This window comes from Artibeus jamaicensis, unplaced genomic scaffold, assembly GCF_021234435.1.
Source record: "Artibeus jamaicensis isolate MK-2021 breed Jamaican fruit bat unplaced genomic scaffold, CSHL_Jam_final contig_2790, whole genome shotgun sequence".
NCBI lineage: Eukaryota > Metazoa > Chordata > Mammalia > Chiroptera > Phyllostomidae > Artibeus > Artibeus jamaicensis.
In genome coordinates, this window is record NW_026521616.1 from 4,577,707 (window position 1) to 4,590,073 (window position 12,367).

Below are 12,367 nucleotides of genomic sequence, written 5' to 3' on the forward strand. Positions count from 1 at the left end.
TATTTTATACATGGGGAAAGGTATAAACTTGGTTTTCACAACATTGTTTGCTTGTCTTTTTTAGTCTATGAGGTAAAATTTAGGCTGAAAATCCTCAGTTGAAAGAAACCTTCCTAAGCAAACCCATTCCCTCCGAAGAGGGCAAGTAATGGTCAGGTCTGATCAAGGAAGGGTTTTGAGCCTCTAGAGATGAATTCAGAAGACTGACCTCTCTAGGCTGTAAGAGCAGCTCCTTTTCATAAGCAGTGTGCCAATTGCTGCCATCACTTGGTATCAGCCCTCCAGTTATAGGTAATGTAAAGTCAACAAACCACCAAATCTCAAGTCCTCCCAGCATCAATAGCTTCACTACTGCTTTTCCAGTGTGTCCCAGACAGAAACAATCCACCCCAAAGCATCCCAGGAAGAAAGGGTAGAGTAGAGTGGTTATAAAGGAGTGTCTGGCACACTTTATACAAGGTTTATCCTCTCATGGGGAGGTCCCTGGAGTGGCACCCTCAATTCTATTCAGGGCCCGGCACTGGACTGATGCATGTTCCACATCACTGTAGGCCAGAACTTGAGACACCATAACCAAGTTCCTGGCGTGTTGCATTTCCAACATGATCCACTGGAGCTTCACATTCTATGAATTCATCAGTCCAGGCAACCACCCTGCACCATCTTCCCAGGCCCAGTGGCATAGACTAGGCTTCCTCAACCATGAACCCTGGAAAGCACCCTGCTTTCTCATGTTATCTTGTAGGTGTTTTATGGTTTTGCATTTAATGTTTAGATTTATAATACATTTTCAATTAATTTTTGTGAAGGATGTACGGTCTGTGACTAGATTCCCCCCCTTTTTTTTGACATGTGAATATCCAGTTGTCCCAGAACCATTTGTTGAAAAGGCTCTTTGCTTTATTGTATTGCCTTTGCTTTTTTGTTAAAGATCAGTGGACTATATTTATATGGATTCATGTCTGGATCCATATTTACCTACCAGTTATAGGTAATGTAAGGTCAACAAACCACCAAATCCCAAGTCCTCCCAGCATCAGTAGCTTCACTGGGTCATAAGTTCTTTAGCTTCTACATTTCCCACACTACTCTTTCCCTCCCGCTGTCTATTTTCTATTTTTTATATGGATCCATGTCTGGGCTCTGTGTCCTATTCCATTGATATTTTTGTCCATTCTTTCTCCAATATAATAGTTTGATCACAGTAACTTTATAGTAAGTCTTTTTTTTACTCAATACTCACTTGAGGACATGCTTATTGATTTTAGAGAGAAGGGAAGGGAAGGAGAAGGAGAAGGAGAAGGAGAGGGAGAGGGAGAAGGGGAAGGGGAAGGGGAAGGGGAAGGGGAAGGGGAAGGGGAAGGGGAAGGGGAAGGGGAAGGGGAAGGGGAAGGGGAAGGAGAGAAACATCAATGTGAAAGAGGAACATCAATTGGTTGCCTCCCATACATGCTCCAACTGGGTAGGGACCAAACCCACAGTCTAAGCATGTACCCTTACTGGAACCAAACCTGCAATCTTTTGGTTTATGGGATGACGCTCCAACCAACTGAACCACGCTGGCCAGGGCTGTAGTAAGTCTTGGAGTTGCATAGTGTCAGCTTTTTTTCTACTTCAATATTGTGTTGACTCTTTTGAGTCTTCTACCTCACTCTATAAATGTTAAACTATTTTTAATTAAAAAATTTAAAAGATTTTATTTATTTTTTAGAGAGAGGGGAAGAGAGGGAGAAAGAGAGCTTGCCCCTCATCTGGCCCCAACTGGGGACCTGGCCCACAACCCAGGCATGTGGCCTGACTGGGAATCAAACCAGTGACCCTTCAGTTTGCAGACCAGTGCTCAAACAACATATGAATATTAGAGTCTATTCATTACTATCCAAAAAGTAACTTTCTCAGATTTTAATTGGGATTACATTTAATTGATAGATCAAATTTGGAAAAACTGAGATCTTGACAATATTGAGTATTTGTATCTATTAACATGTCTGTGACATGGTTATTTTTAATATGTTTGTATATATATAATCTTCTTCTCATTTCTGGTACAGAATTCCTAAACTTTTAGAGTTTCCTAAGTGATAAGAATGTAGTGGTGTCTTTTAAAAAATTATATATTTTATTGATTATGCCATTACAGTTGTCCCATTCCCCCCCCTTTATTCCCCTCCATTCTGCACACCCCCTCCCACCCACATTCCCTCCCTTTCATTCATGTCCATGGGTCATAAGTTCTTTAGCTTCTACATTTCCCACACTACTCTTGCCCTCCCCCTGTCTATTTTCTCCCCACCATCTATGCTACTTATTCTCTGTATCTTCTCCCCCCTTCTCCTCCTCCCACTTCCCTGTTACTAACCCTCTATGTGATCTCCATTTCTGTGGCTCTGCTCCTGTTCCAGCTGTCTGCTTAGTTTGCTTTTGTTTTAGGTGCGGTTGTTAATAACTATGAGCTTGCTGGCTTGCTGTCCTTTCACTGTTCCCCTTTTTTATCTTCTTTTCTTAGATAAGTCTCTTTAACATTTCATATAATAAGGGCTTGGTGATGATGAACTCCTTGAACTTGACCTTATCTGAAAAGCACTTTATCTGCCCTTCCATTCTAAATGAAAGCTTTGCTGGACAGATCAATCTTGGATGTAGGTTCTTGCCTTTCGTGACTTGGCATACTTTTTTCCAGTCTCTTCTTGCCTGCAAGGTCTCTTTTGAGAAATCAGCTGACAGTCTGATGGGAACTCCTTTCTAAGTGACTGTCCCCTTATCTCTTGCTGCTTCTGGAATTCTCTTCTTCATTTTAATCTTGGGTAATGTAATTATAATGTGCCTTGGTGTGTTCCTCCTTGGGTTGAACTTCTTTGGGACTCTCTGAGCTTTTTGGACTTCCTGGAAGTCTATTTCCTTAGCCAGATTGGGGAGGTTCTTCTTTATTATTTGTTCAAATAAGTTTTTCACTTGTTGCTCTTCCTCTTCCCCTTCTGGTGCCCCTATAATTCAAATGTTGGAACGTTTCAAGATGTCCTGGAGGTTCCTAAGCCTCTCCTCATTGTTTTGAATTTTTGTTTCTTCATTCTTTTCTGTTTGGTTGTTTCTTTCTCTCTTCTCATCCACTCCATTGATTTGAGTCCCAGTTTTGTTTCCATCGCTATTGGTTTCCTGTGAATTTTCCTTCATTTCACTTAGTGTAGCCTTCATTTCTTCATCTAATTTGCGACCAAAATCAACCAGTTCTGTGAGCATCCTGATCACCAGTGCTTTGAACTGTGCATCTGATAGGTTGGCTATCTCTTGGTCACTTGAAAGTATTGGCTCTGGGGCTTTGATTTGTTCTTCCATTTTCACCATAATTTTTTTGTCTGGTTGCACCTGTTGCATAGTGAAGGGTGGAGCCTTAGATGTTCACCAGGGCAGGTCAACCCAGTGGCTGACCCGCTCTTTCCTGTACACCTTGCTCTATGCATCTTTTTCATCTGGCTGTTCCCGAGTTATATCTTTTTATAGCAAACTGGTAATCTACTAAGTAAAATATTTATCTAAGTTCTATAAGTCACTCTAGAAAATTAATTGAACTCATGGAGGGGATTGTTGGAAACTTTGATCCATAACTATTCTTTCAAAAGCATAGATGACAACCTGGACTTGTGATCTGTGTCTGAAGTGAAGTCTTGTAGGACTGAGCCCTTAACTTATGGGATCTGATATTACCTCCAGGTAGATAATATCAGAATTGAGTTGAATTATAGGCCATCCAGTTGATGTCAGAGAATTGCTTGGTGGTGTGGAGAAAAACACACACATCAGAATTGGTGTCAGAATTGTAGAAACTAAGTAGAGATTGGGTTTCACAGTTACCTTCTTCCATCCTATTATTGCCTTCATTACCATGCCTGTTCATAAGCATGAGTTTATATGCTTGAAAATTCTTTTTAGAAGAAATGGAGAAGATATGGAGAAGAGGAGCCACAGAAATAAAGGAAAGGATAGATGTCACAAAGATAAAGTCTGACTTCAATCAGAGAAAAGGAATGCAGGAAAAAGGCAAGAGAGATAATATTATTTTGAAGACCAAAGGACAAAAATCTTCCCAGAGCAGAGAAGAGAAATCTCTTGCTTTTCTTCCTGAACATCAGGGCTGTGTCCAGAGGGACTTTGAGTCAGAACTGAAGCAGTGGGAGTGGGGCCCAACAGAGCATTAGGAAAGGGGAAACTTCACTCAGCGATTCTGCAGTGGGAGTAGTGCAAGATGTCTTTCATAAATGGCTTGCTGGCAACTGTCCCCTTAGAATAGTCCAGAACAGAAAAATATTGGAGGTGTGTGTGGCTAAAGAACATGAGAGACCTGCTAGGACATAACTAGATACATGTCAGTAAGACTGGGACCATGGTCCTGTGTCAGGCCAGTTGAAGGCTTTAATCCTGCAAACTTCTAACATTAGTGTTATGTGACCTTATTTATTGCCAGGGCTGATGATGTCTGAGGGGCATCGGGTTACATATATAAGTATTTTTCATCACAGATATTAAACTCATTCTAAGGTGGAGCTCTGTCCTAATCACTCCTGTATCCTCCATAGGATAATGCTTTGTATGTGGTGGAGGAAATTCTTAGTCTTTGCTTTAATGTCATGGTCAAAATTACCCTCATGTGAACCTCTGGAAGGCTTTTCCTAGGAATAGTCTTCCCAGAGCCCCATGCATGTCCTTGTTTCTCAAGCTGTAGATGAAAGGGTTCATCATGGGAGTGACCACAGCATACATCACTGTGGCCACTGAGTCCTTCATGGAGTAGGTGTTGAGGGGCTTCAGATATACCATACAAAGTGTCCCGTAGAAGAGGGTGACCACAGCCAGATGGGAGGCACAAGTGGAGAAGGCTTTGTATTTGCTGGAGGCTGATGGTATTCGGAGGATGGCACTGACAATCCGGACATAGGACATGATCATGAAGCCAAAGGGCATAAGGAATATGAGGGATCCTGTGGCAATCAATACCATGTGATTGACTTGAGTATTGGAACATGCAATCCTCAGCAGGACGTACATCTCACAGAAAATGTAGTGGATCTTCCGAGACCCACAGAAAGTCACCCTGGTCATGAGGAGGGTGTGGATGAGGCCATAGAGAACAGAGAACACCCAACATAAGGTGAGGAACAAAATACAGAGCCCACGGCTCATAAGTGTGGTGTAGTGAAGGGGGCGGCAGATGGCCACATAGCGGTCATATGCCATTGTGGCCAGGATGAGGTTGTCCAGGGCTACCAAGGAGACCAGGAAGTAGAGCTGTGCTAGACATCCTGCATAGGAAATGGCTTTGTTCTGGGACTGAAGGTTCACCAGTGTGTTGGGGACTGTGTTGGTGACAAAGAAGAGGTCTGTGAAGGAGAGATTGGCCAGAAAAAAGTACATGGGAGTGTGCAGACGTGAGTCAGTACCTATGGCAAGGATGATGAGCAAATTTCCCACTACTGTGACCAGGTACATGAGCAGGAACATCCAGAACAGGACCTGTTGGTCTTCAGGATTCTCAGAGAGCCCCAGGAGTATGAAGTCTGAGACCCAACTCTGGTTGCCTCCATGCATTTCCCCACCTTTCTGCAATATCAGCATCAACAGATATTTACTATATGCCCTCAATCAAATGAGAACATTCAAATAATGAAAACCAATGGTTTTTGAGCATTAAAATATTTTAAGCTAGATTTTACATTTTTTTGAATAAGAAACAATGTGACAATAAACATAAAAACAGAACATGGAAAATCTCTATGTAATTTATTAATTCCAGCCATATCTAATATGGCATACTCACTATAATAGGAATAACATCAACTGTATTATTTTAAATAGTATCATCTTATAATTCTCTTAGAAGTGCTTACAGATTAGTATGTTATATTATGATATTGTGCACACTTACATGATATTTAAAACAGATGTATGCAGTATAATAAATTGATGTTATACAACTAGGCAAAGGGGAAAAGTAAAAATATTGAAAAGGAAATGGAAAAATTATCATTAATTGCTGATAGGATGATCTATCTGGGAAACCTAAACAATCAGCTGAAATGCAGTTAGAAATAAAAAGAAAGTTCAGAACACTTGAAAAGAAGTCTAGGCTCTGACACTTTCTAGCTGTAAATATTTAGGAAAGTTACACGTTCTTTGACTCCATTTCTTAATGTGAGAAAACAGGTCAAACAGAATAAAATTAAATAATAAAGTGCTTAATACAAGAAGTTAACTTCAGTGAGTACTCAAGAAATATTCACTATTGTTATTAAACTATAATCAGGAATAATAAGATTAAAATATGATGTTCAACAATTCCACCCACATTATCAACAAAGAAAGCTATGCATTAAGATGTTAATGAGAATCAGACAGGGTCTTCAAATTCTTCAGAGAGTCATAAAATAAAATATTAATAAATGGATAGATATACCAAGATTCCAGATAGGAAGCTGAACTATTGCAAAGGTACATACTCTATCAAATTAATGTAAAATTTAACTTATCCAAAATAAAAATTCTAACAGGGTTTTTAAGGAAACAGAACTCATCTAAATTTAATCTAAAAATAAGCATGAGGACTTCTGGTCAAGATGGCAGACCAGGCAAACATTGTGCTTACCTCCTTCTGCAGCCACATCAAAATTATAGGTAAATTATGGAATGACCTCATCTGAGAACTATATGAAGACTATCAGAACAGAACTTATATAATTAAGGATATAAAAAGAAGCCACGTTGAGATGGGAAAGAGGGGTGAAATGGGCTTGCCCCATCATGTGTGGTAGTTAAAGAGTTGGAAGAGATATCCTGGCTGTGGAGATCCCCCCTGAAGAGCAAGGAGTCCCAGCCCTGCATCAGATTACCCAAACCTGGAGCACCAGAGTGGCAGATAAGTTTTTACAACTTCTGGGTTTTAAAATTAGCAGGGACTTAGTCTGGATGACACAAAGGGCTACTGAAAACCTAGGCATCCTTTAAAGAGCCCGAGCATAGCTTCACTTGCCTTAAGTTCAGGAAAGGGGACAGCAGCCTGAAAGCACCAGGGTCATATGGGGAGGAGCTGAATTGTTTGGCTTCAGGGTGAAGGCTGTAGGGACAGTCCTCTTTGGGACTGAAGTATCATCAGGTGCCATTGTTCCTTTGTTGAACTCCCCCCCGGACATAACCCTTAGATGCAGGCAGAAGTGCTAGCAGGTGCCACTGTTCCTTTTTTTGAGCCCTTGCCTCACCCAGTGAGCAGAAGACACAGGCCAACACTGAATGTTAGTCTCCATTCACTTGGCTAACATTGCTCTCCACCTACTATGATGATTCTCTGGGATTTCATCCCAGTCAATTCACCTACCAGGCCTGAACTTCTTTCAGACGATAATCCACATAGGCAGCTGCACTGGGCTCATGCTGTGTACTATCCTAAAAATCTTCCAAAGGTCCCCAAACAAGCAGCAGCTGGCCTCTGCATGCCTTGTCTCCAAGCCAAGCACTAGTGGCAGCTGGTTTCTGTTCACAGCATAACCACCCCCAGGTGTCTCTTCTAAGATCAGCACAGGCAGCTACCAACCATGGGTCACTTTGTAGCTCCTATGAAGACACAGGCAGTGGTACACTTTGGCCTGTACCAATAGGCCCCAGAACCAAAACACCTGAACTTCAGAGTGTATCAGAACACCACCCAATGAGCAGCACAAATGACATACCCAAAAGGTGGACTCAGCAGGCACCAAAGTTCCACTAAAATGAATCCAGCTCTGTGGGCTTAGCTCCCACACAACAGCTTATATGCTGTAGTCATGGGCAGTTCTCACAGCCAGTCACAGGGCTAAATTCAACGACTGACGTGCCAACAACAATCAAAGCTCAACTCAAACAAAACAATACACACAACCACACAAAGGGCATCCCTGGGACACTAACTCAGGTGGACAGGGAGACTGTGCCACTGAGTCTGGCAGGAAACCTACTATATAAGGCCACTCTGCCAAGATTGGGAAATGTAGCTGTTCTACCTAATATGTAGAAACAAACACAGGGAGGCAGCCCAAGTGAGGAGACAAAGAGGCATGTCCCAAATGAAACAACAGAACAAAACTCCAGAAGGAGAACAAAGCAAAATGGAGACAAACAATCTACTAAATATAGAGTTCAAAACACTGGTTATAAGGAACTGGTCAAGGAACTGAGGGGAAGAATAGATTATTTCAGTGAGAACTTCAACAAAGAGAGGAAATATAAAAAAAGAGGTAGAAACAAAAAAGAACTAGTCATAAATGAGGAGGAATAATAACTGAAATGAAGAATATATTATAGGGAATCAACAGTGGATTAGATGAAGCAGAGGATCAAATCAGACAAGGTAGCAGAAAACATCCAATCAGAGCAGCAAAAAGACAAAAAGAATCTAAGAAATGAGGTTAGTTTAAGGAGCCTCTGGGACAACATCAAGCATATCAACATTCACATCATAGGGGTACCGGAAGGAAAAGAGAGAGAGCAAGTGATTAAAAACCTATTTGAAGAAATAATGACTGAGAACTTCTCTAATCTGCTAAAGGAAATAGACATATAAGTCCAGGAAGCAGAGAGAATATAAAATAAGATGAACTCAAAGAGGCCTACACCAAGACACATCATAATTAAAATGCCAAAGGTTAAAGACAAAGAGAGAATCATAACTGCAGCAACAGAAAAGCAGTTAGGCTCATGCAAAGAAGCCCCCATAAGACTGTCAGCTGATTTTTCAACAGAAACTTTACAGGCCAGAGGGGTTGGTATGAAATAATCCAAATGATGAAAAGCAAGGACCTGCAACTAAGATCCCTCTACCCAGCAAGACAATCATTTAGAATAGAAGGAAAAGCTCTCCAGACAAGAAAAATCTGGAGTTTATCACTACCAAAACAGTATTATAAGAAATGTTAAAGGGATTTATTTAAGAAGAAGGAGAAATAAATTAAACATATGAATAAGAAAATACTAAAAGAAAAAAGTTTTCACTGATGAAGGCAAACACATAATAAAAACAGCAAATCACCCAACAATAGCTAGTACAAAGGTTAAAAGGCAAAAGTAGGGTAATGTGTAACACTACAGTAACTTAAGAGACACACACAAACACAGAGAAAAGAAGTAAATAATGACAAATACATAAATGTGGAAGGAATGAATAAAAATGCTAGTGATTACATCATAGAATGTGTTCAAACTAAAGTGACCATCAACTTAAAATAGATAGCTATAAACCTAGCTTGGTATACGTGAAGTGCATCTGCCTGGCAGGAGAGAAGGTAGGAGACAGGTTAAGAGGGCTGTGCAAAGCCAGAGGACATCCGGAGGAATTGGTTCCTCTGCTTTCCAGGCCTCAAGTCAGGCATCTTCCTCACTTTAGTGTACATTAAAATCACCTGGGATGCTTTAAAACAAAAAGCCTTTGTTCTTGTCCCCTTCCATCCTTCCTTCAGTATTGAGAGCCAAGTTTTTTTTTCTTTCATTTTTTAATCACCTGGAGATTGTGAGTGTACACTTTGGGAAACACTGTTTCTAGCTTGTAGGAGTCACTGGATTCTGAACATCTGTTGTCAGTTGTTTTTACTGCTCTCTGCAGTGTGGCTGGGTGGAGAGAGGAAAGAGTGTGGGGTGGCATGGAAAAGGGCTCTAAACTCAACATTGGACAGCTTTCCTTTTGTACTCCTGAGTTTCTCTCTAGCTGCATGACCTTGAGGAGGGCACACAATCTCCTTGAGCCTCCTCATCCTACCCATAAGCTTTTCTTGAAAGTTTGAGAACCACACACAACACTGTTTGGTTCTATAGTTTTCAAATTGCTTTTTGACAGAAGTTTGAAAACTACAGAATGAAAAAAAAAGATTGGAGAGATTGTTATATTACTTTTAAAAATTAAGAAGGTAGATTATATGAAGATATTCAAAGTATATATTTTTGCGAGATAGAGAAAATGGAGAAGAGAGAAGATAAGAAGGGGAGAAAGGGTGGGGGTGGAAGAGAGAGAGAGTGAGAGAGAGAGAGATGGGAGGGGAGAGGAGAATCTCTGAGATGTCCAGACCTTACCCCCTCTGTCTGTGCTGCTCTCAAAGTTGCCTAGTTCTGCTGTTTCCACTTTCCTTCTGTAAAGGATGAAAATTTGTCAGGACATAAAGGATTGTAAGGTGTTGTTTCTGAATGGGATTTGGTGATTCATTCTATTGGCTGAAGCTGGGAAGGAGGAATTAGTTCCTGGATTTTCAGTGCCTGCATAAAAGGAGGAAAATGTAAGGCTGTGAACGCTCTGATGATCCTTGGGAATCTGAGAACTGACCCCTTGATACCAGGCTCATGAGGAAAGGGACTGAGCTGGAGCCATATCAGGCCTATTTGTCAGTTTTGAAGAGGCCTCAGGGACGACAGTCCCAAGATGGCTTGTTGAGATGAACTTGGATAATTGCTCCAGTGTTAGTATCTATAAACAAAAGCCTTGGGAAATGAGTTGTTTATGAGGAGTAAACCAATTCCATATTGGGCAGCAATTCTAAAGGGCACCCTAGGTGTAAGAATAAGCCATAAGTAAAGAAGACCTCCTGGTCTGGAGTCTTTGGAGGACTGGAAAAATCTCAAGCTCTGTATTTGGATTAGGATAATTCCAGATTGCTAGTAACCCTGAGTACTAAGGAAAAGCAATGGAAAAACATAATATTTGGAGGGGAATAATGTTATCTTAGACCTCCAATGATTTCTCTTAACAGTTTTTTAAACACAATATTCAGCACAAACCCAGAGAAGCAGATAGGTAGAAAATAGGGTTCTAAAAGCAAGAACAATAGATGAAAACATAACACAGGGGCTCCAGATAATGCAATAATCAGACATTGATTGAAAACAAAGATGTTTACCAGGGTGTTTGAGATAGAGCCAAGCCAGAAAATTTTGACCAGACTCTTTACAAACTAAACAAACAAGAGCAACCAGCAGCTAGATGAACACATTCCCAACCCCGCAAAGATCTTTCATGTTCTCTTCTGGACACTGTTCCTACAAGGGCACTCACTCCCCTGACTTCTAATAGCGTCCATTAGCTTTGCTCATTTATATATTTTATTTAAACAGTTTACCTTTTATACTCTTTCTTGTTTGCTTCTTTCACTTGCTGTTTTATACATAAGGTTCATCTATATTGTTTTATGTGCTTGTAGATTGTTCATTTTCATTGCTGTATAGTGTATCTGCTGTGTGAATATACCATTAAAACCTATTCTATCATGGAGGGGCATGCTGTTTCCATCGGCTGTTAAGAACAGTGCAGCTACACATCACTCTTGGGCATCTCTCTGTAAGAGGGGAATTACTGGGTAATAGGGTAGGTCTATATCTAATTTTTATAGATCATGCTAAACAATCTTTTCATAATAATTTGAATGTGTATATATATGAATAAAGATTAATATCTAATTATTTCCATTAAAGAAGTACTTGTCCAACCCCTAGCATTTTATAAGAATTCTAGTTGCTCCACATTCTTACCATGATTTGGTATTTTTCCATTCTTTTCATTTGAGCTTTTATTGGGTGTATAGCTAGTAATATCTTATTGTGGTTTTACTTTTCATTTCCATTATGACAAATAGACCAAACATCTTTTCATATGGCTATTCTCCATAAGTATATCCTCTTATATAATATACCATTAAGTGCTTTCCCCATTTTTTATTGTGTTGTCTGTCTTTTTTGTGTTGATTTATAGTAATTCTTTGTATATCCAGGTATGAGTGCTTTGTCAGATGAATGTAGAAATATCTTCTTCAACTTTTTGGGTTGACCTTTATTCAATTAATAGTGTGTTCAGAAACAGATTTTAATTTTAGTATAGTCCAATACATTAATTTTCATTTTATAGTTTGTGCTTTTATAATCTTATTTAATAATCTTTGCTAAATCTTTGCTAATATTCTCCTATAAAAGATACAGTGTTTTGAATTTATTTTTCTTTTTGTTAAAAGTTTTATTTATTTTTAGAGAGAAGGGAAGGGAGAGAGAAAGAGAAGGAGAGAAACATCAGTGTGTGGTTCCCTCTTACATACTCCATACTGAGGATCTGGCCTGTAACCCTGAGTTACATGTGGCATGTAACTCAGGGTTACATGTGGCATGTGCCCTGAGTGGGAATGGGAACTGGTGATCTTTTGGTTCACAGGCCTGAGCTCAATCCACTGAGCTACGCCAGCCAGGGCAAAAGGTACATCATTGTATCTTTCATATTTAGATATGCTATCAATCTAGAATTGATTTTGGTATCAGGTGAGGGATAGATCAAGATACATTTTTCTCCCCAAAGCATGTATATTCAACTGACCCAGTCCTACTT

The 12,367-nt window shown here is 40.0% G+C and overlaps 1 protein-coding gene across 1 annotated transcript; it reads right to left on the bottom strand.

The window, feature by feature from the left end:
* Window positions 1-4,638: 4,638 nt before the first annotated feature.
* LOC119055648 (olfactory receptor 1D2) lies at window positions 4,639-5,595 on the bottom strand. Its single transcript, XM_037153897.2, has one exon. The coding sequence runs from the start codon at window positions 5,578-5,580 to the stop codon at window positions 4,639-4,641; it is 942 nt and encodes a 313-aa protein (XP_037009792.2). The 5' UTR covers window positions 5,581-5,595.
* Window positions 5,596-12,367: the final 6,772 nt, after the last annotated feature.

Bases quoted from the DNA above. Each gene is read 5' to 3' on its own strand.
- LOC119055648 (XM_037153897.2), bottom strand. From the start codon at position 5,580: ATGCATGGAGGCAACCAGAGTTGGGTCTCAGACTTCATACTCCTGGGG.